Consider the following 25,564-nt stretch of genomic DNA (forward strand, 5'->3'; position numbering starts at 1 on the left):
ATTTTAGGATGCTCAAGATCTGGCTAAATCTAATAAAGCTCAGCCCCATCCTCTTTCTTAAAGATTTTGAGCAGAAATGCAATCAAGATGTTTTCCCCCCGTTTGTATACATCAAACTTCAACAGAAACGTTCAATAGATCCTGATTCAGCAAAGTACTTTAGCATCTGCTTAACATGGTCTCACTGACAAGCATTTATTAAGTAACATTTCTTCCGTATGAACTTTATTTTATTCAACCCATTTCTGAAGAACTTTCACTTTAATTTGCCTCTTTTTGAATTAGTTGTTTCTCAGGCAGTTATGAAACAAGTGATAAGTAAATTACGTATTTTAAAAACAATAACTTTACAGTGAAACAACCAAAACCAGGGAACAGTATGGGTAGAAAAAAGCTTTAATATGAATTTGGAACTTTTTTTTTTTTTAAACTATGTACATTAACACTTCAAATGTTGAAAGCATAGGCTTAACCACAAGAGATAAACTGCCACTTAAAACCCTTTTTCAGGTAAAGTCAATTAAAAGGGTCCTTCACTTATTTAACCATCTTACATTTTCTTTTAAACAGGGAAGGGGGGTTACACAAAGTACTCCCTCTTCCTGCCCCTCTCCAACCTTCACCACCAGGGCTGAGCATTCTGAAGTGTAGTAGGTTTCAAAATATTTGCATTTTGATTTCACTGTTCCCAATCCTAAGATCTTATGTTAGCTACACAAAGAGCACTAAGTGCTAAAACAAACACCACATTAAAACCTTAACAAATTGGTTTTATGTATTTATTTTTTGCTAAGGGAGCAGGTTTTGGACTATGGAAAAATAGGGAAAACTAGTAATTTCAACATATATATCGCAATCCTTTGCTGTCCCCAGAAAATCTCATGCCTGCAATTTTTTTATATACAGAATGAACGGACAAATCTGTTTCTATTGTTGAATGCCCATAACAAATATTTAAACAAAAATATTTTTCACTTCCTTGCAGTTATGAGTTTGACTTTTATTTCAATTATAGCACTGATATTGCACTGCATTTTTAAGTGTGGAGCACATAAACATTAAACATCCAAATGGAATGAAAGTCAGAGTGCATAATTATCTTGTAAACTGATAAACTTAACTGTGAAATGTAGAAGTCAATTGCCTCAGGGAAACAGTTGTTAGCCACATTAAAACACTATGAAGACAGACAAATCCTTAAAAATCCCCCTTTTTTGCAAGACACAGACTTGCTGGAAGACTTAATACTTTAAAAATATCAATGCGATGATTATGAAGGAGACTCTTAGGTTGTCATGACATTTCTATACCAATATTGCCTGCAAACACTATGCTTTATCATGCAGTTGACACTACTTGGTTTAGAAAGCAGCGTTCAAAGGCCGATACAGGCATAGTTAAGTTCCAACTATTTTCACTTCCCCAAAACAGGATTTTTGCAGAAAATCAGTCTTTTCTGCTGCAGATACCCTCCTTCACAGCACCTTATGTTAAACTCCCTTAATACTCTATTTAGCTGCTGAGGATCTATCACTTGCAGAAAGGGAGTTTACTTTCTGGTCTAGTTGCATTGCCCCCAGACAGTGAGTTTACTGAAATTTTGGTCTTCAGTTGTTTGAACTACAGCTGGTTTGCTCTTCAGGAGATGCAGAGACAGGAGTTTCATCAGTTCTGGGACGTTTAGATGCTGGGGGATTGTGCACAGGATCATCAGAGGGAGAAGGTATCTCTGAAATATTGGGAAATAACGAAATTCACTTAGTTTGATTTCTTGTTTATTATTTTTCATTTAAAAAAAATTAAAAATGAATTTAGCACTCATGAAAGATGCTGAGTGGACAGCCCTGGATACCAAAGTCCTTTATCCACTGAACAAGCATCGCGCAGGAGCAGCAGTGAAAGCTGGCCCGTACAACCCACCAGTCTGATGTGGAGGTGAATACCTCAATGCCAATTCATTCCTGGGTGTTGAGACTGACAGCCAGGATTATAATTAACATCAACTGTGTTCACAGAATCATAGAATATTGGGGTTGGAAGGGACCTCAGGAAGTCATCTAGTCCAACCCCCTGCTCAAAGTAGGACCAATGTGTTGCTGATGACTAATGTAGACATCTGTCCACTAGCAACTGGACTGAGAACAATAACTCACTTTACATTGTCCAAAGTACCATCAAGCAGCAGCAGCTTCCAAAACTGTGAGTTGGAGACACAAGTTTCTGAATTTGTCATTAATCCCTCTGTATTTATGTTTGAACTAAGACTTTCATATTTGCCAAACTAGTCAAAGATCCATAACAATGTAATTTGGAATGAAATGGCTGAGCAGCAAATCTTTATATATTATGACCAGAAAGTGGCTTACCATGTTGAATTGCTTCTGAGGAGGAAGGTGTGGACACTAGATTTGTGTGTGTTGAGTTTGGAGTGTCTGTCTTCAGAGGAATCAAGTTTATTCTCCTTAAAAGTAAAACAGAGATACAATTCAACTGCTTTTAATGCCTCACTTCCACAAATTCTTCTTTGAAAGGTACTGTACAGTATAATTATTTAATTACTGCTTCAATTAACTACAGTGATATAGATGTGCTTTACACACACACACACACACACACACACACACACACACACTTTCCCTGGCTACTTTTGGTATGGGATATTCTGAACTGAAAATTTAACTTGTAAAGACAGAAGTGTTTTAATTATTAGACACTTTCCTTGAATGAGTATATGTGGATATATAGCAACACAGTAATTGATTCTTGACTTCAAAACATGTTATATATATGAAAGATTTAAAAATTAAAATTGGCTGCTAAGATAAGGTTTCTACTCTGCTCTTTAGGCATGTCTACACTTACCTCCGGAGCGATTGATCCAGCAGGGGTCGATTTATCGCATCTAGTGAAGATGCGCTAAATCGACTGCCGAGCGCTCTTCTGTCGACTCCAGTACTCCACCGGAGTCAGAGGGGGAGTCAACGGGGGAGCGTCAGCAGTCGACTTACCGCAGTGAAGACACCGTGATAAGTAGATCTAAGTACGTCGACTTCAGCTACGTTATTCACGTAGCTGAAGTTGCGTAACTTAGATCGATTTCCTCCCCAGTGTAGACCAGGCCTTAAGAAAGTCCTTCCACTGTAGTGGAATCTCCTATCTATACCTCCACTGGACTGTTCTGACTTTGCCTCTTCTGGGGGAAATGCCAATTTTCTGCTGGATTACGCTTTCTTCTGCGGATGTTTGTTGACAAGCACTGTTAAAAAAAATTACACTTCCCCAGCAACTTATTGCTTGTGCTTTTCTTCTGTTAATTTTCAAATGGCATGTCTGGTAGATTTAAGTATAAAAAATGGGGCAGTGTGTGACAAACACGGTAACTAAACACTTCAGTGTTTTCTTTTTATTTTTGCAGACAGCTGTCTCTGTGTTATGGCACAGAGTCCCAGAAATGTAGGGCTGGAAAGGATCTCGAGAGGTCATCAAGTCCAGCCCCCTTCACTGAGGCAGCACACGTATACCTAGACCATCCCTAACAGGGGTTTGTCCATGCTGTTCTTAAAAACCTCCAGTGATGGGGATTCCACAACCTCCCTTAGAAGCCTGTTCCAGAACTCAACTATCCTAATATCTAACCTAAATCTCCCTTGCTGCAAATTAAGCCCCTTACAACTTGTCCTACCTTTAGTGGATATGGAGAACAACTGAGCACCAGCCACTTTATAACAGGTCTTCACATACTTGAAGACTTATCAGGTTCTCTCCTAGTCTTTTCTCAAGACTAAACATGATCAGTTTTTTAAAACCTTTTCTCATAGCTCATGTTTTGTAAGTTACGTGGGCATGTGAGCGTACTGTAATTCTGTATTTCCTGGTTTTCTGCAGTTTGAGGTTTTCTGAACTCGAAGCTCTGGAAGGACATGGAGTTGTCACTGGGAAACCTTAACTCTTCATGAACGAAGGTTTTTTGCTATTTAATTTCCTAGGTTATTTTTTTAAACAGAAAGAAAACTAGTTGGTAGGAGTTAGTGGTCACTGGCAGTTGTAGATAGCATGCAGGCCAAGTGGACTATCAGTCCTGGCCCTATACCCTTCTCCCCCCACCACTCAGCCCCACTAACCAGCCCTGTCCCTTCCTGTCTGGCTGCCCTCCCAGCTGCCCCCCCTCCCCACTATTTTGTCCAGGCTCCCTCCCATCCCATATGCAAGATCGGTGGGAGATGTTTCTGATATGTTCATGTGCCAGTGTACCCAGGTTTGCAACTGGACCTGGTCTTGGAATCCAATCTTCCCCCTATGGATGACCAGAGGACCCCAAGGTTCTTTTGAGAGCCACCATAACTTTCTGAAAAGGAGCTGTATTCTGTGTACTGCTTGGTCAGTCTGGGTTTTCCCTCACGGCTCACACCCCAACTCACCTGAGGAGGGGATAGGGTGAACAGTTTAGACCCCTCTCCAGAATCTGGTTCACATGAGGGGCACATGGAGGGGGTCAGACCCCAAAAACATGGGCAGGGGTTCCCTAGATCCCGGCACACGCACAGGGGGCAGGAAGCAAGGCTCAGACACCCCCCAAGGAGGCAAGACCCCCCCTATCTGAACTCACATGAGGGGAAGCAGGGAGAGGGGCTTCCATTCCCCTAAGGAGGCAGGGACCCCTCAGATCTTGATGCACACACGGGTGGGCAAGGAGTGGGGCTCAGACACCCTGGGAGCAGAGCCCCCCCCCAAACCCAGTTTCATGGGGAGGGATAGGGACCCCCCCCCAAGATCCTAGTACACATACAGAAGCAGAGAATGTGGGGCAGAAAGGCACCCCCGCCCCTATTCTCTCACTAGACTCCATGCCATTCACCCCATGTATACCTCACCTGCTACCCCCAACCTTTCACCTCCCATCCCCATTTATCCCCCTCCCCACAATGCAAACCTAAACCCTTCTCACCCCTTCCCCCACACATGCTCCCCCTCCCCGCCAGCAAACATTTTTCACCCCAAAATAAAAAAAAACCCTCTAAGATGGATTTTAGCAATATGCCACCACCCTCTTCTAAATTTCTATCCAAGGGAGGGGGTGAGGGACTCAAACTGACATTGTCTGGATGGGTCAAGTTCATACTACTGCTTATCCCCTGGAGCGATCCAGCTAGTGTGAAACTTTGAAGGCTAATAACTAAGGCTGCGAATCATTCATGGAGGTCACGGAAGTCCTCCATGAATTTTGCAGCGCTGGTGCAGCAGCTGGGGAAGCCCTGGGACCAGCCACTGCTCTGGCAGACTCAGGCAATGGTCCCGAGCGCTGCCCTGGAGCAGCGGTCCGGAACCAGCAGCGGCGGGGCTGCGGGCTGCCCACTGCCCAGACCGGCAGCAGGGCCCTGGGCCATCCCCCACCCCCTCAGCAGAAGCGTCGCCCATGTTATTCCCCCCTCCCAGCAGGTAAGATTTAGTCCCAGGTATTTTTAGTAAAAGTCCTGGACAGGTCATGGGGCTGTGACTTTTTGTTTATTGCCCGTGACCTGTCCAGGACTTTTACTAAAAATACCTGTGACTAAAATATAGCCTTACTAATAACCTGTTAACTTCTCTGTCCATGCATGCATGGCACAATCTATTAGTCGTGCAGATAGACTGGCGAGTTGTCACATATCTAACTGCAGAAGTAAAATCTTGTTCAAGTAACATTTTCATTTGATTTTCCCCATAGGCCTGGTGGGTGCCCTGCGCTCTACTGGGGTAACCCTCGAGCATCTGGGATGCTTGGTGATGATCTGAGCCTCGGTTTGATCTGTATTTGTGGACAGAATGACAGGTTACCAGAACCTGTCAATTTGAAGAAAAGCTGGGGGTAAGGGTTGTGAGAAGGGTCTGTATGTCAGAAACCCCTTAGTTAAATGGCCCTAAATTTGGATTGCTAACAGAATCCCACATCCCTATGAGGTACACCAAAGCCAATCTGAGTAACTGTAGATTTTAGAACACTTTAGAGTTGAGCTTTAAACAAAAACGGGTCTTAACCGTAACCATAGCAGAGCTGTCACTCTGCTATAATTAAGGCACAAATTTAGGATCTAGAAGTCATTTTGACCTTTCACTTGGAGTACAAACGGAGCACAAAAGTATGAAAAATAGCTATAGAATTTATTTTTAAACCTCCATACTTCTAAAGTAGCACAAGAACAGCTTGTTTTGGCCTTCACATTTATCACAGGAAACGGCAATATAAATCTTACCTTGGTGTCTTACTCCACCCTTGTAAAGCATTTAGAGTAATCCTCCTGGGCTGGTTTACTTTAGCACGCTGGCTGGCTGGCTGCATGGGTTTCCTCTCCTCTGAAGATGAAGCTGGAATATGTTTGATGCCAACGGGTGTTGAGGGAGAATCCTTGTTGGTTATTATTGCTGCTGGTGTTTTAGGCTGGAGAGTGAAATTACTTGGATCCAGGGTCCTGTTCGGAGGGGTTCCATCAACTGGCCTGGGGACTGGGGAGACAACCTTGTGTGACTGACTCTTCTTTATTTTCTTCTCTGTTGCACTAGCAGTCGTGACACACACCACTGGTTTCTCTTTCAATGGTACTCCAAGCTCATCCTCCTCAAATGTCACAAAAGAGCAGTATCCATCCGTGGAAGAAATAGCAAGAAAGGATCCATCACTAGACCTGTTTATTTTTTTCAGAGGGAAGAAATCTGAGAAACTGAGCTAGTCCTGACCGCTCTCCCCAGAAACATATCCCATGTCAATCACACAAGTTGCCCCATCCCCAAATAAATGTGTAAATGTAAATAAACCTGAAATGACCTCAAAGACATCATCTAACTCAAACAATCAATAGTTCATGAAGCACAGCCTTGACAATTGATTTAGTTCCTCTGGCTTTGTCTATGGTACGGCATTACTCATTACTAGCAGCAGGTGGGTGCCGCCGAAGTGGTACTGAATACAATTTAACTGCAGGTATACAAATATTCAGCACCTTTTAATCATGATTTCTGACATTCTGCTGAACACAGTTTGCCATAATTTACACTGTAGTTAAACTGTGTTCAGCACTGGTTTGGCGGCATTTCTTGCCCTTTGTGCTGGCAGTGGGCAGAGGCCCTGCAGCGATAACATGAACAGGCCCCTGCCATTCACTTCACCAAACAGTGATCACTGGTGAATTAAGAAACCTTAATTTTCTGTTCATGTTCTCATACAGCCCCCCTTCATCATCACACATGAGCATCATTGACAAGTTTTGAAAGAAGCCCCATATCCAGTCCTCAGCTGGAAGGATAGTGGTTACAGTATGGACCAGTGGTTCTCAACCCGCAGGCCGCTTGCAGCCCAATCAGCACACAGCTGCAGCCCATGTGACATCCTCAGGGCCATACAGGCAGTATATATATATTGTGTGGATGTGGCCAACATAACACAGGGAGCTGCATATGCAGACCACAACGGTAAATAGGTTGAGAACCTCTGGTACAGACCCTAGAGAGGAAAGATGGTCCAGTGATTAGGGCCGCAGTCTGGGCCATGAAAGACCTAGGTTCAGTTCCCAGCTCAGCCACAGACAGAGAGATCTTGGGTAAGTCACTCAGTCTTTTGGTGCCTCAGTTCCCCATCTGTAAAATGTGGATTATAGCACTGCCCTATCTCACAAGGGTGTCATGAGGAAAAATACATTACAAGATTGCAAGGCACTCAGGTACTATGGTAACCATACAAGTACAATCGATTGATAGATGTGTAAAGTAAGAAATAGGAGGATCCTTTCAGAAAAGATAAGAATGACAGCACGCTCTACCATGACAAATCTAAAGGATCTGTCAGTTACCTACCATGAAATGTCACTCAGAGTATGATAATGTATATTGGATACGTAACCAAAGGGAAAGGACTGCTGTGTATCATAGAAAAGCACAGAATCTTCTGAAGCAACAGCAAACACCAACCGATAGGGGAGATTTATTAGCGCAGGGATGGATTTCTGTGAAGCTTCATCTAGGAGTACAAAGAACACAAGTCTGAGAAAAAAATCACACAGAGACCACCACTCCATTATAATGGTATTGCTTGTACTAACTTACTTAACTGCTTGAACAGAGTTTTTTCATTGCAGTGTATCAGTACCAACATTCTGGCTGAGAAGATGGCACTTGTATTATATAACACTATTTTCAAGTACATGCAATTTTCTGGAAAAGCTACTCTTTGGACTTAAGTTTCTCCTATTTTGTCTTAGCCTAAAAGGTGAATGGTTGGGGAAAGTTTGGTCTTTTTGGCCTTTTTTAAATTATTCGAGTGGGAATGAAAATCCTCCAGTTAAATTATTCAGAAGCTTTTTTTGCACTTTAACTCAAGGTCTGAATAAGCAAATCTCAAAATTTACTTTAAATTACAATCTTAACAGTTTATATAAAACAGAACTTGCTATAATCCATTTTCTTCCTGAATTTCATTTCCTTTTGTAATTTTTAATTTCAACAGTTGGCTAATCTTCTGGGCTAGGAGTTAGTTCTTTGTATGGTTAGAGGACAGATACCGAAGCAACATTTTTCCAGCTGGTGCTAAAAGGCAAGCACTAACTGGCCTTTATTTGCAGCAGTGCTGAACATACACAGGTCGCACTGACTTCCATCAGTGTTATGGAAGCTCAATGTCTTTGAAAAATCAGGCCACTTATTTAATTTTAGGCATCTAAGTTTGTACATTTTGGCCCTAGCCTGGATCTTTTGCTTTCATGAGAGTGTTGTGGAAGCAGCAGCAACACTCTGCTTAATAAAGAACTAACAGGTTGACAAAATCCCATCTAGTTCTCTTCCACCAGCAGCTCTGAAGGTTATGGTGAAAAAAAAAATGGCACTAAGTAACAGGATCCTGTAAGGGATACTATAATTTGTGAGTTATGCACTTCAAAGGAGGGGGCCCTATGTGCTCCAGTTAGAATTGAGGAAATCTGTGCCTTTTAGCAAGAATGTGAATAGTCTTATTTAAAAACCCTAGGCTAAAATCCTGGCCCCACAGACTTCAATAGGGTCAGGTTTTCACTTCCTACCAGCCGGTTATTGTGCAGTTTGTGTACAAATTTCCCCTCACCACAGCTCTGCCAATGCATCCCAGTCCTGACCAGCAACACTAGTGCTATTTCAGTCTTAGCTCTCCTGAAAAAATATCTTCAATTGTTGCAAACTGTGACAAATTTTGTAGTGATTCTGTGATGTGGGCAATCAGGACTAAAACAATATTTTACGAGGTGATTCCTTAATGCTGAGCCAAGTTATTTATGTTTATCCAGTGAGTTAAAAAAGTTGTAGGAAAACACCGTAAGAGGCCAAGTGAGAACATTTATCCACTATACCAAAAATCACTCAAAAGGCACTTAGTGAATTTAAGGCCTTAGAATCAGCAAATAGCTTCTTAGTTGTAGTACAACAGTTAATATCCTGAAGGAATGTTAAAAGACTGGGACATAAAATAGTATGACCTGGAGTTACATAGTCAGATTTGCCTTCCAGCAGATTTGCTGTAAATCAAACTCCCCAAAAGGATTTACGGCACCTTTCTTACGTGCTGGTCTCAACTCAAAGTAGACTGGACAGCAGCGAACAGCCAGAGTTGCCTTTCCAGGACAGGGCAGGTGAGCTATGGGCCTATTAAAAAGAAGAAATGTTTTAGAAAATGGCATGTTAAATGGATATATACACAAACACACACCCCTATATATTATAAAGAAAATTTAGGTATATTAAATCCTACCTTTTAAGATTTTTTCTCGAAAAAACATACGTAGTATTGGTTACATTCTCTCCTGATTCAACACAGCCAGCTGAGAAAATTAAAAAAAGTTTCAAAGCATTACTCATCAATTCAAAGGTAATAAGCACAGAAACTTACATTTATCAACAAGCGTTAGCCTTGTGTCAGAGGGCCAGGTTTTTGTGATCTGATCACAACTTGAAAATGTATCCCAAATACTACTTTAAATCTATTTTAGTTTTCCTTATATATTGCTCCAAAACAAGCTTCTCTTTACTTTTGCAAATGGCTGCAACATCAATGTCTATGCAGGTAACAGACCCCGCTTCGCAGCTTTGGTCTTATTAATCGATCAGAATGCTTTTAAGAACAAGGACACAAAGGAGTAGAGTCAGAATAAGTCAAAAAAGAAAATACTCCTTTTTTTTCCTGACACTGCAGCATTGTTGATATACCAGGAATTTCATAAAGAATGCCTTATGCAAGTGTTAACACTGCACTGAAGGTCTGAGTCTCCTGCCGTTGGTTAATAAAATGCCAAACTGATTGCAAATGTATACAGAGGGGTACACTGAACTTAGCCTACTCTGTAAAATAGGGAACCACAGGCTGCTACTACCACCAGCAGCAGCAGCAGAATGTAACAAGAACAAGATACTGTTAACCCCTTTTGCTGCTGTAGCACGTGGCTGTATTCTGCAACATATCCATGTTCCTCTGACATTTCAAAAGTCATGTACCTGACACAAGGGCAAAGTGCCGCTCCAGGGCTGCCACATGCACCTGGTACATCTTCCTTTCACGTACCTGGAGTGAGAAGCAAAGAGCCGTCAGGAGTAAAACTAAGCCTGCGGAAGAATGATTTCATGCTGTCATCATGAAACATCCGATAGCTTCTCACCTGTAACATTTCAAAAGAATAAAACAAAAATCTTTAAAGTATCATCTCTGAAAAACACCATTAATTGCAGTCAATACATTTATCTTAAAGTCTGACAATCACCTGGTTATGCGATCCAGTTTAATCGGTCTTTAGTGGGTCTTAAAATAATTTAAGATTTTGCTACCTCCAAATTGTTTTTGTAAACTATTATTTTGTGTGGTTTAAATTCTCTATGGCTAATGGTAGTCTCCCTGGATCCCTCTTCATATACTGATTAGCATACTTCAAAGGCATATTAGACTTGACTATTCCTCTCGTTTCCCTCTATCATATTATTATAGCTATTTAAATTGAAGTAGTCACCAGTAAGGGAAACAGATGAAGATACATTTTATTTACAGAGTAGCACTATTGCTTGGGTATAATAAGGGAAAAAAATGCAACTTGATAGATCCAAGAAATTCAGATAAAGAGAACCAAAAATTAAATAAAGACATGGGAATAAAGATACATTTTAAGTAAACAGACAAGTTACAAATTAACTGAATCTAAGAGTCTGTCCCTTAGGTAATCTTACTTTAACTCTAATACTAGAGATTTAAAGATGCCCCCTCAGATCCATTTTAGACCTGATTTTCAGGACAAACAAACCTGCTTAAGGCTACTTCCTAAAGAAAAAAAGATATGCATTCCTTTACAGACAACTCCAAAAAGTTATTTTACTATCTATCATTCAGAGTTAATTTGGGGGGAAAAAAACTCTTCTGCTTCCCCCTTGGGATTTGAAACTTTTTACCAATATATTTTCACTCAAAAATTATATTACACCCGCCAGGTGACTGCAAGCTACTGCATTAGTAATAAAAATGTTAATGCAATATTATAACTAGGACTGTCAAGCGATTAAAAAAATGAATGACGATTAATCGCGCTGTTAAACCATAGAATACCATTTTTAAATATTTTTGGATGTTTTCTACATTTTCAAATATATTGATTTCAATTACAACACAGAATACAAAATGTATAGTGCTCAGTTTATATTTATTTTTTTTATAAATATCTGCACTGAAGAAAACAAAAATAGTATTTTTCAATTGCAAGTACTGTAGTGCAATCTATTTATTACAAAAGTTGAATTTACAAAATGTAGAGTTAGGTAAAAAACCTGCATTCAAAAAACAAAACAATGTAAAACTTCTAGAGCCTACAAGTCCACTCAGTCCTGCTTCTTGTTCAGCCAACCAAACAAGTTTGTTTACATTTGCAGGAGATAATGCTGCCCACTTCTTGTTTACGATGTCACGTGAAAGTGAGAACAGGCATTCCCATGGCACTGTTGTAGATCAGCGTCACAAGATATTTAGGGCATTTGGCACGTAAAGATTCATATTTCCCTTTAACCACCATTCCACATGCGCCCATGCTGATGACTGGTTCTGCTCAATGACAATCCAAAGCAGTGCAGACTGATGCATGTTCATTTTCATCATCTGAGTCAGATGCCACCAGCAGAATGTTGATTTTCTTTTTTGGTGGTTCAGGTTCTATAGTTTCCGCATCAGAGGGTTGCTCTTTTAAGACTTCTGAAAGCTTGCTCCACACCTTGTCCCGCTCAGATTTTGGAAGGCACTTATTTGGAAGACACAGATTCTTAAACCTTGGGTCAAGCGCTGTAGCTTTCTTTAGAAATGTCACATTGGTACCTTCTTTGCGTTTTGTCAAATCTGCAGTGAAAGTGTTCTTAAAACAAACAACACGTGCTGGGTCATCATCCTAGACTGTTATAACATTAAATATATGGCAGAATGCAGGTAAAAGAGAGCAGGGGACATACAATTCTCCTCCAAAGAGTTCAGTCACAAATTTAATGAAACATTTTTTCTTTTTAAAACGAGCATCATCAGCATGGAAGCATGTCCTCTGGAATGGTGGCCGAAGCATGAAGGCGCATACGAATGTTTAGCATATCTGGCGCATAAATATCTTGTAATGCCGGCTCCAAAAATGCCATGTAGAATGCCTGTTCTCACTTTCAGGTGACATTGTAAATAACAAGCAGGCAACATTATGTCCCGTAAATGTAAACAAACTTCTTTGTCTTCACAATTGGCTGAACAAGGAGGACTGAGTGGACTTGTAGGCTCTAAAGTTTTACATTGTTTTGTTTTTGAATACAGTTATGAAAAAAAACCCCTACATTTGTAAACTGAACTTTTACGATAAAGAGATTGAACTACAGTATGTGTATGAGGTGAATTAAAAATACTATTTATTTTGTTTATAATTTTTACGGTGTAAATATTAGTCATCAAAATATATTGAGCACTGTACACTGTGTTCTGTGTTGTAACTGAAATCAATATATTTGAAAATGTAAAAAAATCTAAAATATTTAATAAATTTCACTTGGTATTCTATTGCTTAACAGTGCGATTAAACTGCGATTAATTTTTTTAATTGCGATTAATTTGAGTTAATCGCGTAAGTTAACTGCGATTAATCGACAGCCCTAATTATAACTATTAATAACCTTAAGAGCTGCTGCCGGACAGATATCTTTGAAATTATTCCATTTAAAAGAAATTCTCTGTGTACAGACTATTTTTTGCTTCTCTCCCCTTGAACTTTACTTAAGGGCATTAGCATTGTCAATTTGCTAAGTTATGGGAGCAGATGAACTTGCAAGAGACTAGATGACAATATTATTTGTGATAGTCACTTCCACAGTAAACTAAAGTCAGAGAAAACAATATGAAGAAACATCTTCTATTCCACACATTCATATAGCAATAAATGAAGAGACAAATGCAAAAATATCTGATGTACAAGTAAAGTATTTCTAAAACTGAATAGTTTTTTTTCCAAATTTCACTTTCAGAGAGAGCAGCCCTTGTAAAAAACATACCAAGGGTTATCTGATAACATTGTTGGTATTAGAACAGTTTACCTCGCCTTCAGCTCCTGATGGCATCTTGGTAACATTGAACGCTACACGCTTAGTCTGTGTACTGTACACACGCAGCACCCTACATAATGGAGAATATCGTTACCCAACAAACAGGTACCTTCTGCACTGAGCAATATTCTTGTCTATTTCATACAGAGTTACAGCACCTTCCTTTTCAATCAGAACTTTCTGGATCCAGTTGACAGTTATGTGACAAAAGGACTTCCTTCTAAAAGGGTAGGAGATTATTACTACTAAATATTATAGGACAGGACATTAACAAATAACCACTAAGGGCATCTCTACCCTACAAATTTTTGCTGCCGCAAGTTTTGTCAGCATAAAGCCACCACAGTTAGCATATTGCTTGTGCGTGTGCATGCTGGGCTCCTTGCATCGGCGCTGCGCACATTCACCAGGAGCGCTTGTTTCAATGCAGTGAGGAGCATCATGATGTGAAACTTGCCACTGTCCAGCACACTGTCTTTTGGGAAGTTTTGGCAATGCACGGTGGGGCAGAAACGAGTTGCGCAGGGGTGACTAGGACTGCAGGGTCAAGTTCCCATCATGCAACTTTCTCCACACCCATGCTATCTCTATCCCATAATTTTCATGTCTTTTTTAAAAATTCCATGCACCTGTGTGACTCTTTTGCTGTCCATGATCTCTCACAGAAGCACAGAGCCTGCACAGCTCTGCACTACTGTCGTCAGCATTGCAAACAAAGGACACACGATCCTCTGGTATTTGCAGAACCATAAGAAGGGCTGCAGAAAACATGGACCTTTGTTGATTTATTCACAGAAGCTTATTTGTGACACGTGTGTATGTGCCCTTGAGGAAAAATCAGGGCTCAAAGTGAAATGGAAATCTGAACAATTTCCCGGGACTTCCCTAGTGATTCCATCAGTTTCTACAGAACATGAACCGTCACTGAAAGAATAAATCATACTTCTAGCCGTTATTGTTGCAGTTTCCTTACGAATGTGAAGGAAAAGGTGTAGGTTAACATGTATCCATCTTTTTTTCTTCAGCACACACTAGCGACAACGGGATAAATATAATTAAAGGGGTGAGACTTTGGTGATAAAAAGGTACCTAAGATCACTAAACTAAGGCACTAGCTACACAATGCCCATGTAATTTCTATAGTCTATGAAGACAGCCCACTGATGTGCTATTTTTCTGCATTACAGAGATTCGGAACACTTTGGTACTAAAGAAATCTCAAATCAGGGATCACTCTCCCAGAGGTTTATTAGCCAGTTGCAAAGTCTATCAAAATAGGATGCATACCCCCAAACAATTTAAGGTGCCCTGCTAAGTTAAAATGAAAAAAATTGAGTTAAACACAGATTTGTTTGCCAAATGACCTTACTAACCAGGCTGCTGAGGGTGGGGATATGGGGTGGGATGAAAAAGAGGGACATTCAGCCCAAAAAAATTAAACTTCTGATATCTTCAGTGATCCAAAAATGCCCAGTGGAGGATCATTTGTTTAAAAGTTTAATTAAAATTATTTCTTTGTTGAATGTTCCCTCTAAGACTTTGGATGCATTCAGCACAGAAATAAATTTGGGATTAACACCAATTCTCACTTCACCTTTGCAGTTCCCTTTGAAGGACCAATGTGAACCGCAAGTAAAACTCACATTTCCAGATATTGATACTTGTGAAGTGAAAAGCATTCAGTTCTTTTCTTGACTTAATTAACATGCAACAAAGAATAGTAATAGGAAACACTTAAAACAATAACTCACCTATCACAGCTAAGAGTTGCAATGTACTGGCCGACAGGATCCCATGTTATTCCTTGTACATAACTCTTGTGTTCATTAAAAATTGAAACTTTTTGCCCTGAAAAAGCAAATAGTTTCTAAGTTCCAAAACTCAATTTCTATTGCATAACACACTTTTCATTTCAGAAATAAAACAAGGCCAAGTATTTCAGAATGTAAATTATATATTTTTACACTTAAATAGAGAACATTCTCGTAAAGTGTCTTACAATGACGGTAGTGGGAGAAAAGGCTTTCTAATGATATCAACTCAACCCACAAAACTCTCCACCAACCAGGGGACCTGGTGCTGGGAGGCATGAGGGGCCACGCATTCCCCCACCCACCCCCGTTACACTGCAGAGAGTGGCACTGTGACGGGTTGGATCACAGAAACCTCCCTGAGAGCTGCCACCTGATGTGCCAAGACTACTTCTGCCCCTGCTTTCCCTGCCAGCTCAGGACTCCAGCACCAAGTCTTGCTGAGCCAGACACTCCTGTCTGCTCCAACACAGACCCAGGGTCTGAATTACTTGCCCCAAAGCTGCAGGTTTACCTGAAAACAGCTCACAGAAGTGTGCTTGTCTTTAGCACTCAGTTGCCCAACGCCCAATGGGGTCTAAACCCAAATAAATCCGTTTTACCCTGTATAAAGCTTATGCAGGGTAAACTCAAATTGTTCGCCCTCTATAACACTGATAGAGAGATATGCACAGATGTTTGCTCCCCCAGGTATTAATACATACTGAGTTAATTAATAAGTAAAAAGTGATTTTATTAAATACAGAAAGTAGGATCTAAGTGGTTCCAAGTAGTAACAGACAGAACAAAGTAAGCTGTCAAGCAAGATAAAATAAAATGCGCAAATCTATGGCTAATCAAACTAAATACAGATAATCTCACCCTTAGAGATGTTTCAGTAAGTTTTTTCCTCAGACTGGACACCTTCCAGGCCTGGGCACAATTCTTTCCCTTGGTACAGCTCTTATTCCAGTTTAGGTGGTAGCTAGGGGATTCTTCATGATGGCTCTCCTCTCTCTCCCTTTGTTCTGTTCCACCCCTTTATATATCTTTTGCATAAGGCGGGAACCCTTTGTCCCTCTGGGTTTCCACCCCCCCTCACTGGAAAAGCACCAGGTTAAAGATGGATTCCAGTTCAGGTGACATGATCACATGTCACTGCAAGACTTCATTGCCCATTTGCCAGCACACACATATACAGGAAGACTCACAGGTAAAACACAGCCATCTGTTGACAATGGTCCTGGTTAATGGGAGTCATCAAGATTCCAAACCACCATTAATGGCCCACACTTTGCATAATTACAATAGGCCCTCAGAGTTATATTTTATATTTCTAGTTTTAGATACAAGAGTGGTACATTTATACATATAGGATGATCACACTCAGTAGATTATAAGCTTTGTAATGATACCTTACAAAAGACCTTTTGCATGAAGCATATCCCAGTTACATTATATGCACTTACATTTTTATAAAACCATATAGACTGCAACGTCACAGGCACCATTGACACTCATGTTTAACATGTATGCAGAGGAATCTGTTAAAAATATTACAAGAAGAGATTCCAGAGTATTACACCTGTCCAACACACTGACTCCATGTGTCACAATGAAGAAGCTACTGTCTCATACTTGCATGGAGGACAACTGCGTACTTTACAGGAAAAATACTCCAGCATGAGAAGAGTTGCTCAAAGAATTTTTTCATCATTTGGCATAACGAAGCTGCTGCCTTTCACTGTTAAGTGAAGTTTCTTAATAGTTCCCAAGAGGCGGCTGACACTAAAATGATCTTGCATGCCTTCAATGTCACAGTGAAAGATGTGCACACGACACACGAGCTAGTGTTGTGAGATGCTACTGAAAACTTCCGCAAGATTCTGTTTTTGTGCCTGCTGCTAGGGAACAGAATCGCTGTATATTCCTCAGAGATGTGTTCCTACTACTCGGACCATTAAATGCCACCACACTGCCAGGATGTGACACTACTGGAAGACCAAATTGTCTTACCAGAAAGCATTTGATTCATCCTCCTAAGACATTCTCCACCCTTTAAAGGTGCTTGGAATGGCTGAGAATCACTGATGAGGTCATAAATAAACTTGGCATATGAATGCCTCCAGTGTACCATTTGAAGACCAACATTAAAGACAGTTGCAGAGCTACGTATCACAGGGGTAGCCGTGTTAGTCTGGATCTGTAAAAAGCAACAGAGAGTCCTGTGGCACCTTTAAGACTAACAGATGTATTGCAGCATAAGCTTTCGTGGGTGAATGCCCACTTTGTCGGATGCATGTAATGGAAATTTCCAGGGGCAGGTATAAATATGCTGACAAGAATCAGTCTGGATGTTGATGGATGTTTTTCAAGAAGTGGCTTTTCTCTGTTTTTCTATCAAGAGGGGGCAAATTACCAAGCCATGGAATGGCTCTGGGATGATCAAGTGCGAACTATCCTCCCCTTTTGGGCATGGATAGGTCTTGGATGATGGACTAATCACACCAGTGTATGTGAAATGCCTCGCACTCCAGAAACAATCCTTCCGCTAATCAAATGCTCACAAGAGCAAAGACCAGATGCTCACCACCCGGCAAACATTTGGCCAGCAGCTTGCTTTTTACAGAGATGTACAAGTGTGCTGCAGACGAGAATCAGTGTGACATGTCTAGCAGTGGTGCCCTAGATGGAGACAACATTGACGATGAATAAATATTTTCAGGCCTATATGTCAAGGCTAGCTTCCCTAGAATTACCAAAGATTAATGTCTTCTTTACTTAAGCAACGCATCTCTGTGTTAACGTATAATTTTGAATGTTTTCTCAAATATAAATCTATATAATTGTTCAAAATTTGTCACGTTTGGTACCACTGTGGTTGTGGGAGAAAGGGCTTTTAAAATGGGTATCGACCCATCTCTGACAACACTGTATTATCAAAATTTTCACCACTGGAGGACCTGGAGCTGGGAGGGCAGTGAGTCCCCCCTGCCATGCCACAGAGAGTGACACCATGGAAACTATGATTCTGTAGATTGTGTGAATCAAATTACCCCTCCCTGACCCTTCTGTCTCTAACCTGTCCACAAAATAAGATTTCACTACATCACGCTCCCAGACTAAGAGGTATTTCCACCCCACCCTCACAAATTCAGGAGATAATTTGACCATATTGTCTTAAAAAAAAAAAAAAAGATGCTTTCGTTATTTCTTAAGCATTAAGCAATTCTACTTATCACAGGATGGATGCCACAAAGACAAATTAGAAACTTAGCAATTACCTTTATTGACATCCCACATTATAGCTGTGTTATCTACTGATGCAGATGCCATGCAGTTTCCATCAGGGGTCCAGCAAATATCGTACACATCCTCTAAGTGGCCTCTGGAATCCGGGGTAGTAGATTGTGATCATTAGTAATAGCAAGAACAAGAGTTATGAACGAAGTCAGATTTTTTAAAAATGTTAAAAGCCTATAACCAAAGGTTATCAATTATTGCAATAGTGAGATGGCCAGCCACTGCTTTTTATTTTTAAGCTATATATATATATATATATTCATTCCTGCTAGTAGGACTAACACACATATAACCCTGCTAACTTCTGTATAACATGGCATCTTTCAAAGAAATAAAAACCCTGAATTCACAAATGACTTCAAATGATGTAGAATTAAATATGTGAAAAATGAACATCCCCAGGAATGTGTGCAATATAGACAACACACAATTGTTCATGTACTACTAATAAATTATATAAATATGAGAAAGGTCACTTTTTCAGAAAACTTTCCTTTACAGATACATTTTTTCCACAAGAAGTGTTCAATAAAAGGTTGGCATATCAAGTGGAGTCATATCAAATCTCAGAATCTAAGTTTAGTTCATATTGCATTTGAACCAATGTCTTCTAATATCAAGTCCAAGTTAGGAGAATCTCCATGAAAAATAAGTTTTAAAAATGGTAAGAATCACTAGCATTATTTTGTAGATTTACACCACAATGTGACTATTTGAATGATAAAATATCGGTTACATTCCCATTTTTAAAAATTCCAATTTTGTTGAGAAAAATTAATTCTAATTAACTTATCTTGGAAGCTGTTCCAGTCTCGTATGGAAATTATACAAAAAATTTTGAAGGCATATTTTATACTATACACACTTTGTACCTATTCAGGTTTATCAGGTAGAGATACTAGATTTTTTTTTGTTGTAAAACAGTGTGAATTACTAATGAATTTAACGACCATAAGAGGTGCAAACTGAGAGAACCTGGAGACCAAAGTGCTCAGTTTATCCACAGATGCTGCTCAAACAGAGGATAGTGTTCCACATATTGTCCCATGAAGGGACAAAAGGTGATTTCAGTTTCCACAGCCTTTCATTCCTTTGCTTCTCCACTGAGAGTGGCAACAGGATGCCATTCAGTTCCCCTGTGGTAGTGGCGCTCTGATGTCTTGCCCACTAGGAACTGGACTGAAACCACGACTCATGTCACTTAGATAAATGAACTATTTTAACTGTGAATACACATACATTTTAATAAGCATCATATATAATGTGAAATAAAGGCTATTTTGTATTAGATGAATACATAATAAAAAAATGTAAAAGTAACAATTGTATTACTGTAATTTGCAAATAATATTTCCAGACAGCTGGAATAAGACTTTTCAACAACTCTAAAAACTAGTTTAAACAATTTGGCTGGGACTGACATTTAGCAAACAGGCATGATTCATTTTTATCTTTTGGCACTTTTTTGTTTAATATTTATTATTAAATTACATTCACTATAAATACAGTAATAAAAATGTCTGTTTTCTTAAAATGTCCCTGTGCAAAAGTGGACAAAGACAGAGCTTTTGAAGTACATGATCATATAAGTAGGTGCAGAGAGCTATGCCACAGATATCAGATCTTCTGCCTTAACATCTTAGAAGACTGGGGAAACAGACTGGTACAGAACACCAGCACTCACTGATACTAAATAGGGGCAGAAGTTAGAAAGGATAACAGGAATTAGCTGTGGAGCAGGTGAGTTTTCCAAAAACTGTGAAGGGGATTTGTATATGTTGAGTGGAAGGCCGTTCCAGACATAAAGAGCATCATGGAATGAAGAAAACTCTCAAAAAGCCCAATTAAATTACCTTAAAGTTTTAATTACTGTCCAATTCTCTTTGTTCAGCTGAGCTTCATCTTCATCTTGAAATGCTATTGGTTCTGGTTCTTTGTTATCATTCAATTTCCACAATAAAATCACAGCATCTGTGGAATAATTTGACTTGTTGATAAATTTTTCTGATAATGAATTATTATATTGGCCATATCCTGCCAACCCAAAGATAGACATGTAATGTGCAACTCAACCAGCAAATATATTTAGACTAGCCTTGGAGATTTTTTTTGGTGATTGACTGATTTATGTTGATCTAGCCTTTTTCATTAAACAATCTGATTAAGAAGGAAATTTCCAAAGGTCCAAGTGGGAGTCAGGTTCCCAACTTTCAAAGGGTACCTAACTGCCCTTTGTGCCTTTGGAAATCTTCCCTTAAAATATGACACATTTGTGTCAAACACAATAGAGAGCTATCCAATCCCTTTGGTCCTGAGGATAAAGCACTGGTCTGGGACTCAGGAGATGGATTTAATTTCACAACTCAGCCACAGAGTCCCTTTATGATACTGGGCAAGCTGCTCAATGCCACATCTGTAAAACAGGAATAATTCTTTCACATCTGTAAAACAGAGAAAATACTTCCCTATCTCACAAGGAGGCTGGAGGAATAAACTCATTAGGGTGTGTGGGGGCACTCATGAACCACTGCCCTCCCTATCACCATAATACATTAGGGTGTGTGGGGCACTCATGTATTATGGTGATAGGGAGGGCAATGGTTCATACAAACCCAAAGATAGACACTTTCTGTGCTCATTTTTACATGAGATGTATGTATATTCTTTATATTCGTCTTTATTATAATGTTACTCACCATCTCCTCCTGATGCTAAAATCTCACCACTGGGAGAGAAACGCACAACATTCACTGCTTTGGTATGGCGAGCTAGATTGGACAAGAATTCCACAATTGCTTTCCCATCTGGTCCTTTTTCCACTTTCCATATCTAGTTATAAAAGTATTACAGATAGTAAATTGGCTTCTATACCTGAAAATTGATCTATTTTCAGTTTTGTAATTAGTGTGCACCATTTTCTTCAGTTCAGTTATTTATATATTTTACAAGGAGACAGGAGGAGTGCAGTCATTCAAAAATTTCAAAACCCTACCCAAACTAGATGAAATTAGGAAGAAGCAGATTAGCCAGAACTTGAAGACTAAACTCAAACTGATAGAGTTCATGCCCCACGTTCACATAACTGTTCATCTGAGTCACTTACTCGTGGGCAGTGGAAAACCAGAAGAATGTGAAATTTTAAAGTAAAATTAAATTCCTTGGTAGTTATCTTGCACACACTAAAATCAATGAAAGTTTGGAACTCACACGAACAGCAGTGTCTACTCCTGCTGAGGCCAGTCGATTTATTTTCCCATCAGTTCCGTGTTGGAAGTCTAAACTATACACCGGCTCTTTGTTGTGCCATGCTATTTCACAAGTAATGACCTTCATTCTTTCTAAAGGAAAACAGGGCAAGAATCAGATATTTTGCATTTATTATGACAAACATTATAATCAAAGTTAACAATACAGTGTCGACAAGCACTATGGAAATAAGAAAAACATTACAGCAAAGCACAAAAGATGACTACGTTTAAGTAACTATGGTTTATAATAACTGAAGTTTTCTGTAAGAACATTCTCTGAAAAGGTTGCTAAGCCATGGCTCTCCACTCCATTACTAGAAATCTTATGACGACAGAGGTAGTTGTGCTGGAACAGTGCTTAGGTACATTTTCTTTGGGCATATCATTTTTCCCATCCCCAGACCTCAAAGTGGTTGAATTCTTCATGCTGCTCTGATCCCTCTATTCCCTGCTCCAACGGCAACACAAATCTTGCATACATTGGTGTTTGAATCACAAGCATTGCCAAAGCGGCAAGAGTAATTAGTCCTGAGGGCATTCTGCGCCAAAAATTTAAAAATTCTGCACCAAAAAAATAAAAATTCTGCACACAGTATTTTAAAATTCTGCAAATTTTATTTGTCAAATAAATGTGGAGGCTCTAGCATGGCATTAGGAAGCACAGGCCACTGGCTGCACAGAGGTGGGAGATCATTGTGCAGCTCTCCCGCCGCGACACAGACTCAGCGGTGAGGCAGCACCCAACCCTGATACAGTGCAAGGACTGGGTCTGCCCCAGAAACATCCCAGGGCCCTGCCCCTCTGTGACAGGTGCACCAGGTGTGGGCAGGCAGGCTCAGTAAGGCAGGATCCAAGTGTGGAGGGGCTTAGTGCGGGGAGATCCAAGTGTGAGTTGAAAGGGTTTGGGGGGGGGGCGCGCAATCTGGGTGTGGGCGGCTCAGTGGGGAATCCAGATGCACAGGAGCTTGTTGGGGGGTTCTGGGTGCAACGATAATGGGACTCTGCAGGGGGGTCCAGGTGAAGGTAGTTGGGGCTCAGCAGGAGGAGTGTCGGGGGCGGGAGTGGGAAGAGAGCTTGGCAGGAGAGTGTGTGGGGCTCAGTGGTGGGGTCCAGATGCTGAGGAAGTGGGGCTCAGGAAGTGGGAGGGAAGATTCAAGTGCAGCTGGTTGGCTTGGTACGGTGGGGATCTGGGTGTGGGTGGTCCAGGTACAGGGGGAGTGGGGCTTGTTGAAGGGGTTCTGGGTGCGGGGGGGGAAGTGGCGCTTGGTGGGAGGGTCTGGATGCAAGGAGGCTGGATGGATGGAAGAGCAGCTCCCTTTACAGGGATCCCTCCCCCTGCAGATGATGAGCGATGGGTGCAGGAAGCACGGTGGGGGAGGGGGGAAAGAGTTTGCAGAGCTTCTTACAACCAGGGGAGAAATCTGGGGGTGGGTCTGACACAGCCCCGGATGCTGTGCGAGGAAAGAGGAAGTCCCATCCTCCCCAGCCCAGCCAGGACTAGCAGCTGAGCCTGGCACAGGGTAGGAGCCACCAGCTGAGTCTTCCCCAGTCCCACCCCTTGCCCCACAGTGATTTACTTCTGCCGGCTACCCTGGGCACCCAAAACATACTGCTGGGGAGGGTCGCATGACCGTTCTAGTGGCTTCCTTTTGCTTCCCCATCAGAAAGTCATTTTTCTGCAGGGAAGCAAAAAAATCTGCAGGGGACATAAATTCTGCACATGCGCAGTGGTGCAGAATTCCCCTAGGAGTAAGTAATGCTAGAAACATGGCAAGCAGTGAGGGAGGGAGGGGTAAAAGAGGAATTCACCATTTAGTGCAGACCTCATGGATCATAAAAGTTATCTGCATTTTAAGGGGAAATTACCAAGTAAAATGAAGAGAAAAGAATTAGCATGTTGGAGTGGGAAGGGAGATGAAAGGATAGAAGAAAAAAAGGGAACTAGAGACAGAACAGAACAAAAATCATTCCTCCTAGGAACAGAGGGGCTTGTTAGTCACAGAAAAGATGCTATGCCTCAGCAATAACAAAACAACACTCACTTACCTAGCAGCTTTCTTCCAGAGGTCTCAACGAACTTCGCACATCACCACTGTTCTACAGGAAGACTGAGGCACTCAGCTGAGAACTGTCACACAAAGCCTGAGGTGCACAGTTAAAGGTTTGAATCAAACTGAAGTAAAATATGCACTCGTTTGCCAAACAGAGTATGAAGTTTAAGAGGAAGGTGAAGCAAGTCAAGCTGACAAATCCCTGCAAATGAAGAGGCCTCCTTCAAAATACTCCATCTCTGGAACAAAACCCACCCCCGGAAACATTAGCCTGACAAGAGAGCCCTGGAGCGACACAAACCCACCCCGGGACACAGGGCACTCTAGGACGTCACAGCAGGGCGGAATGCGGCCCTTTAGCCGCCCCTCACCAAACCCCATCGCAGCAGAGTTGGGCTCTGTACGCCCAGCATGTCACATGCACCCCGCAGGCGGCCCCTCCTCCGAGCCCCGCGCCTGCACCCCGCGCCCCAGCTCCCGTCCGTAGCGCCGCGGGGGGGGGCGCCCCTACCTGAGGCTGGCGCGCGCGGAGTAGGGGAGGCGGGTCCGGCCGGCAGGCGAGGTTCACCTTTCCCGCGCGCGCGCCGCGGCTCCCCCGCAGCGACCGCGCATGCGTCCGATAAAGGCCGGGTCCAGGGAAAGGGACACGCCCGCCGCTGACTCGTTCCCGGGGGACGTTACGGGGCAACAGCGCCACCTGCTGGGCAGCGCCGCTGCGTTCCGCCTCGTGCCTCCCCCGCGCCCCGCTAAACCCAGAGCCTCGGCCCCAGGCGGGGGGGCCGGGAGGGGGGGGGGGGGGGGGCGTATTACGTGTGTGTGCGTAGAGGTGGGTGGGAGAGAGGGGACAGGGTGTCTGCGTAGGGGGAGCAAGTTGTGTGTGTATGGGTGGGAGGGAGCAGGGTTTGTGTTTAGGGCCAGTGACTGTCTAGGAGTTGGAGGGGGCAGGGTGTGTGTGTGCAGGGATGGTAGGGGGGAGCAGGGTGTGTGTGTAGGGGCAAGTGTGTGTGATGGGTGGGGGGAGCAGGGTGTGTGTGTGTGTAGGGGCAGGGTGTCTTTGTAGGGGTAGGGGAGCAGGGTGTATGCATTGTCGTGGAAAGAATCACCCACACAGTGATTTAGTTCACAGACTCAGAGCCTGTGGCCTTTATTGCAATACATACCAACGCGCTGGCGTGCAGCTCGGAAGCTGGCACCCCGAACAGCAGCACGCAGGCTGCTTTTATTCACTAAAACCACAAGCATGATACAATTAATACGTCATTAGTTAAGAAATTAAGAACCAATCATAAGCTGGGCATATAGTGGACACGAGCTCAGGGACAAATCACAAGCCGGGCTTGGGGTGAACACGCGCTGATCACGAGCTGGCGTGTTGGGTTGGGGTCACTCTTCCCTCCTCCCCTCGCCCTCTTTCTTAATGTTCCGAGAAGTGGGTGTAATTGGGCATGGGGACATTCGGTGGTTTTCCGCAAGGGTGGTGCTCGGCCCTAGCTTGGGTACATTTCTTAAGACTATTTTTCCGGGGGATTTCGGTAAGAGCTAAGGGGGGTTTTTCGAGGGACGCTTAAAAGAGAGCTATCATTGGCTG

General features: G+C 41.9%; 1 protein-coding gene across 1 annotated transcript; it reads right to left on the reverse strand.

Moving 5' to 3' along the window:
• Window positions 1-382: 382 nt before the first annotated feature.
• On the reverse strand, window positions 383-24,036 carry LOC113406430 (chromatin assembly factor 1 subunit B-like). The gene is made up of 14 exons (XM_026651276.1): window positions 23,972-24,036; window positions 21,885-22,015; window positions 21,374-21,506; window positions 20,531-20,648; window positions 18,659-18,762; window positions 15,336-15,432; window positions 13,576-13,654; window positions 10,550-10,643; window positions 9,743-9,812; window positions 9,545-9,636; window positions 7,825-7,987; window positions 6,231-6,659; window positions 2,367-2,461; window positions 383-1,729 (listed from the first exon to the last, which is right to left on the reverse strand). The coding sequence occupies exons 2-14, from the start codon at window positions 22,008-22,010 to the stop codon at window positions 1,608-1,610; spliced, it is 1,722 nt and encodes a 573-aa protein (XP_026507061.1). The 5' UTR covers window positions 22,011-22,015; window positions 23,972-24,036; the 3' UTR covers window positions 383-1,607.
• Window positions 24,037-25,564: the final 1,528 nt, after the last annotated feature.

Source organism: Terrapene carolina, unplaced genomic scaffold (assembly GCF_002925995.2).
Source record: "Terrapene carolina triunguis isolate 2854851 unplaced genomic scaffold, T_m_triunguis-2.0 Scaffold30, whole genome shotgun sequence".
NCBI classification, from domain to species: Eukaryota; Metazoa; Chordata; order Testudines; family Emydidae; genus Terrapene; species Terrapene triunguis.

Coding starts and splice junctions, on each gene's coding strand:
- LOC113406430 (XM_026651276.1), bottom strand. CDS start 22,010: ATGAAGGTCATTACTTGTGAAATAGCATGGCACAACAAAGAGCCGGTG. Junction 10,644..13,575: donor CATCAGGAGCTGAAGGCGAG/GTAAACTGTTCT, acceptor GAAATGTTACAG/GTGAGAAGCTATCGGATGTT. Junction 9,637..9,742: donor TCGAGAAAAAATCTTAAAAG/GTAGGATTTAAT, acceptor TCTTTTTAATAG/GCCCATAGCTCACCTGCCCT.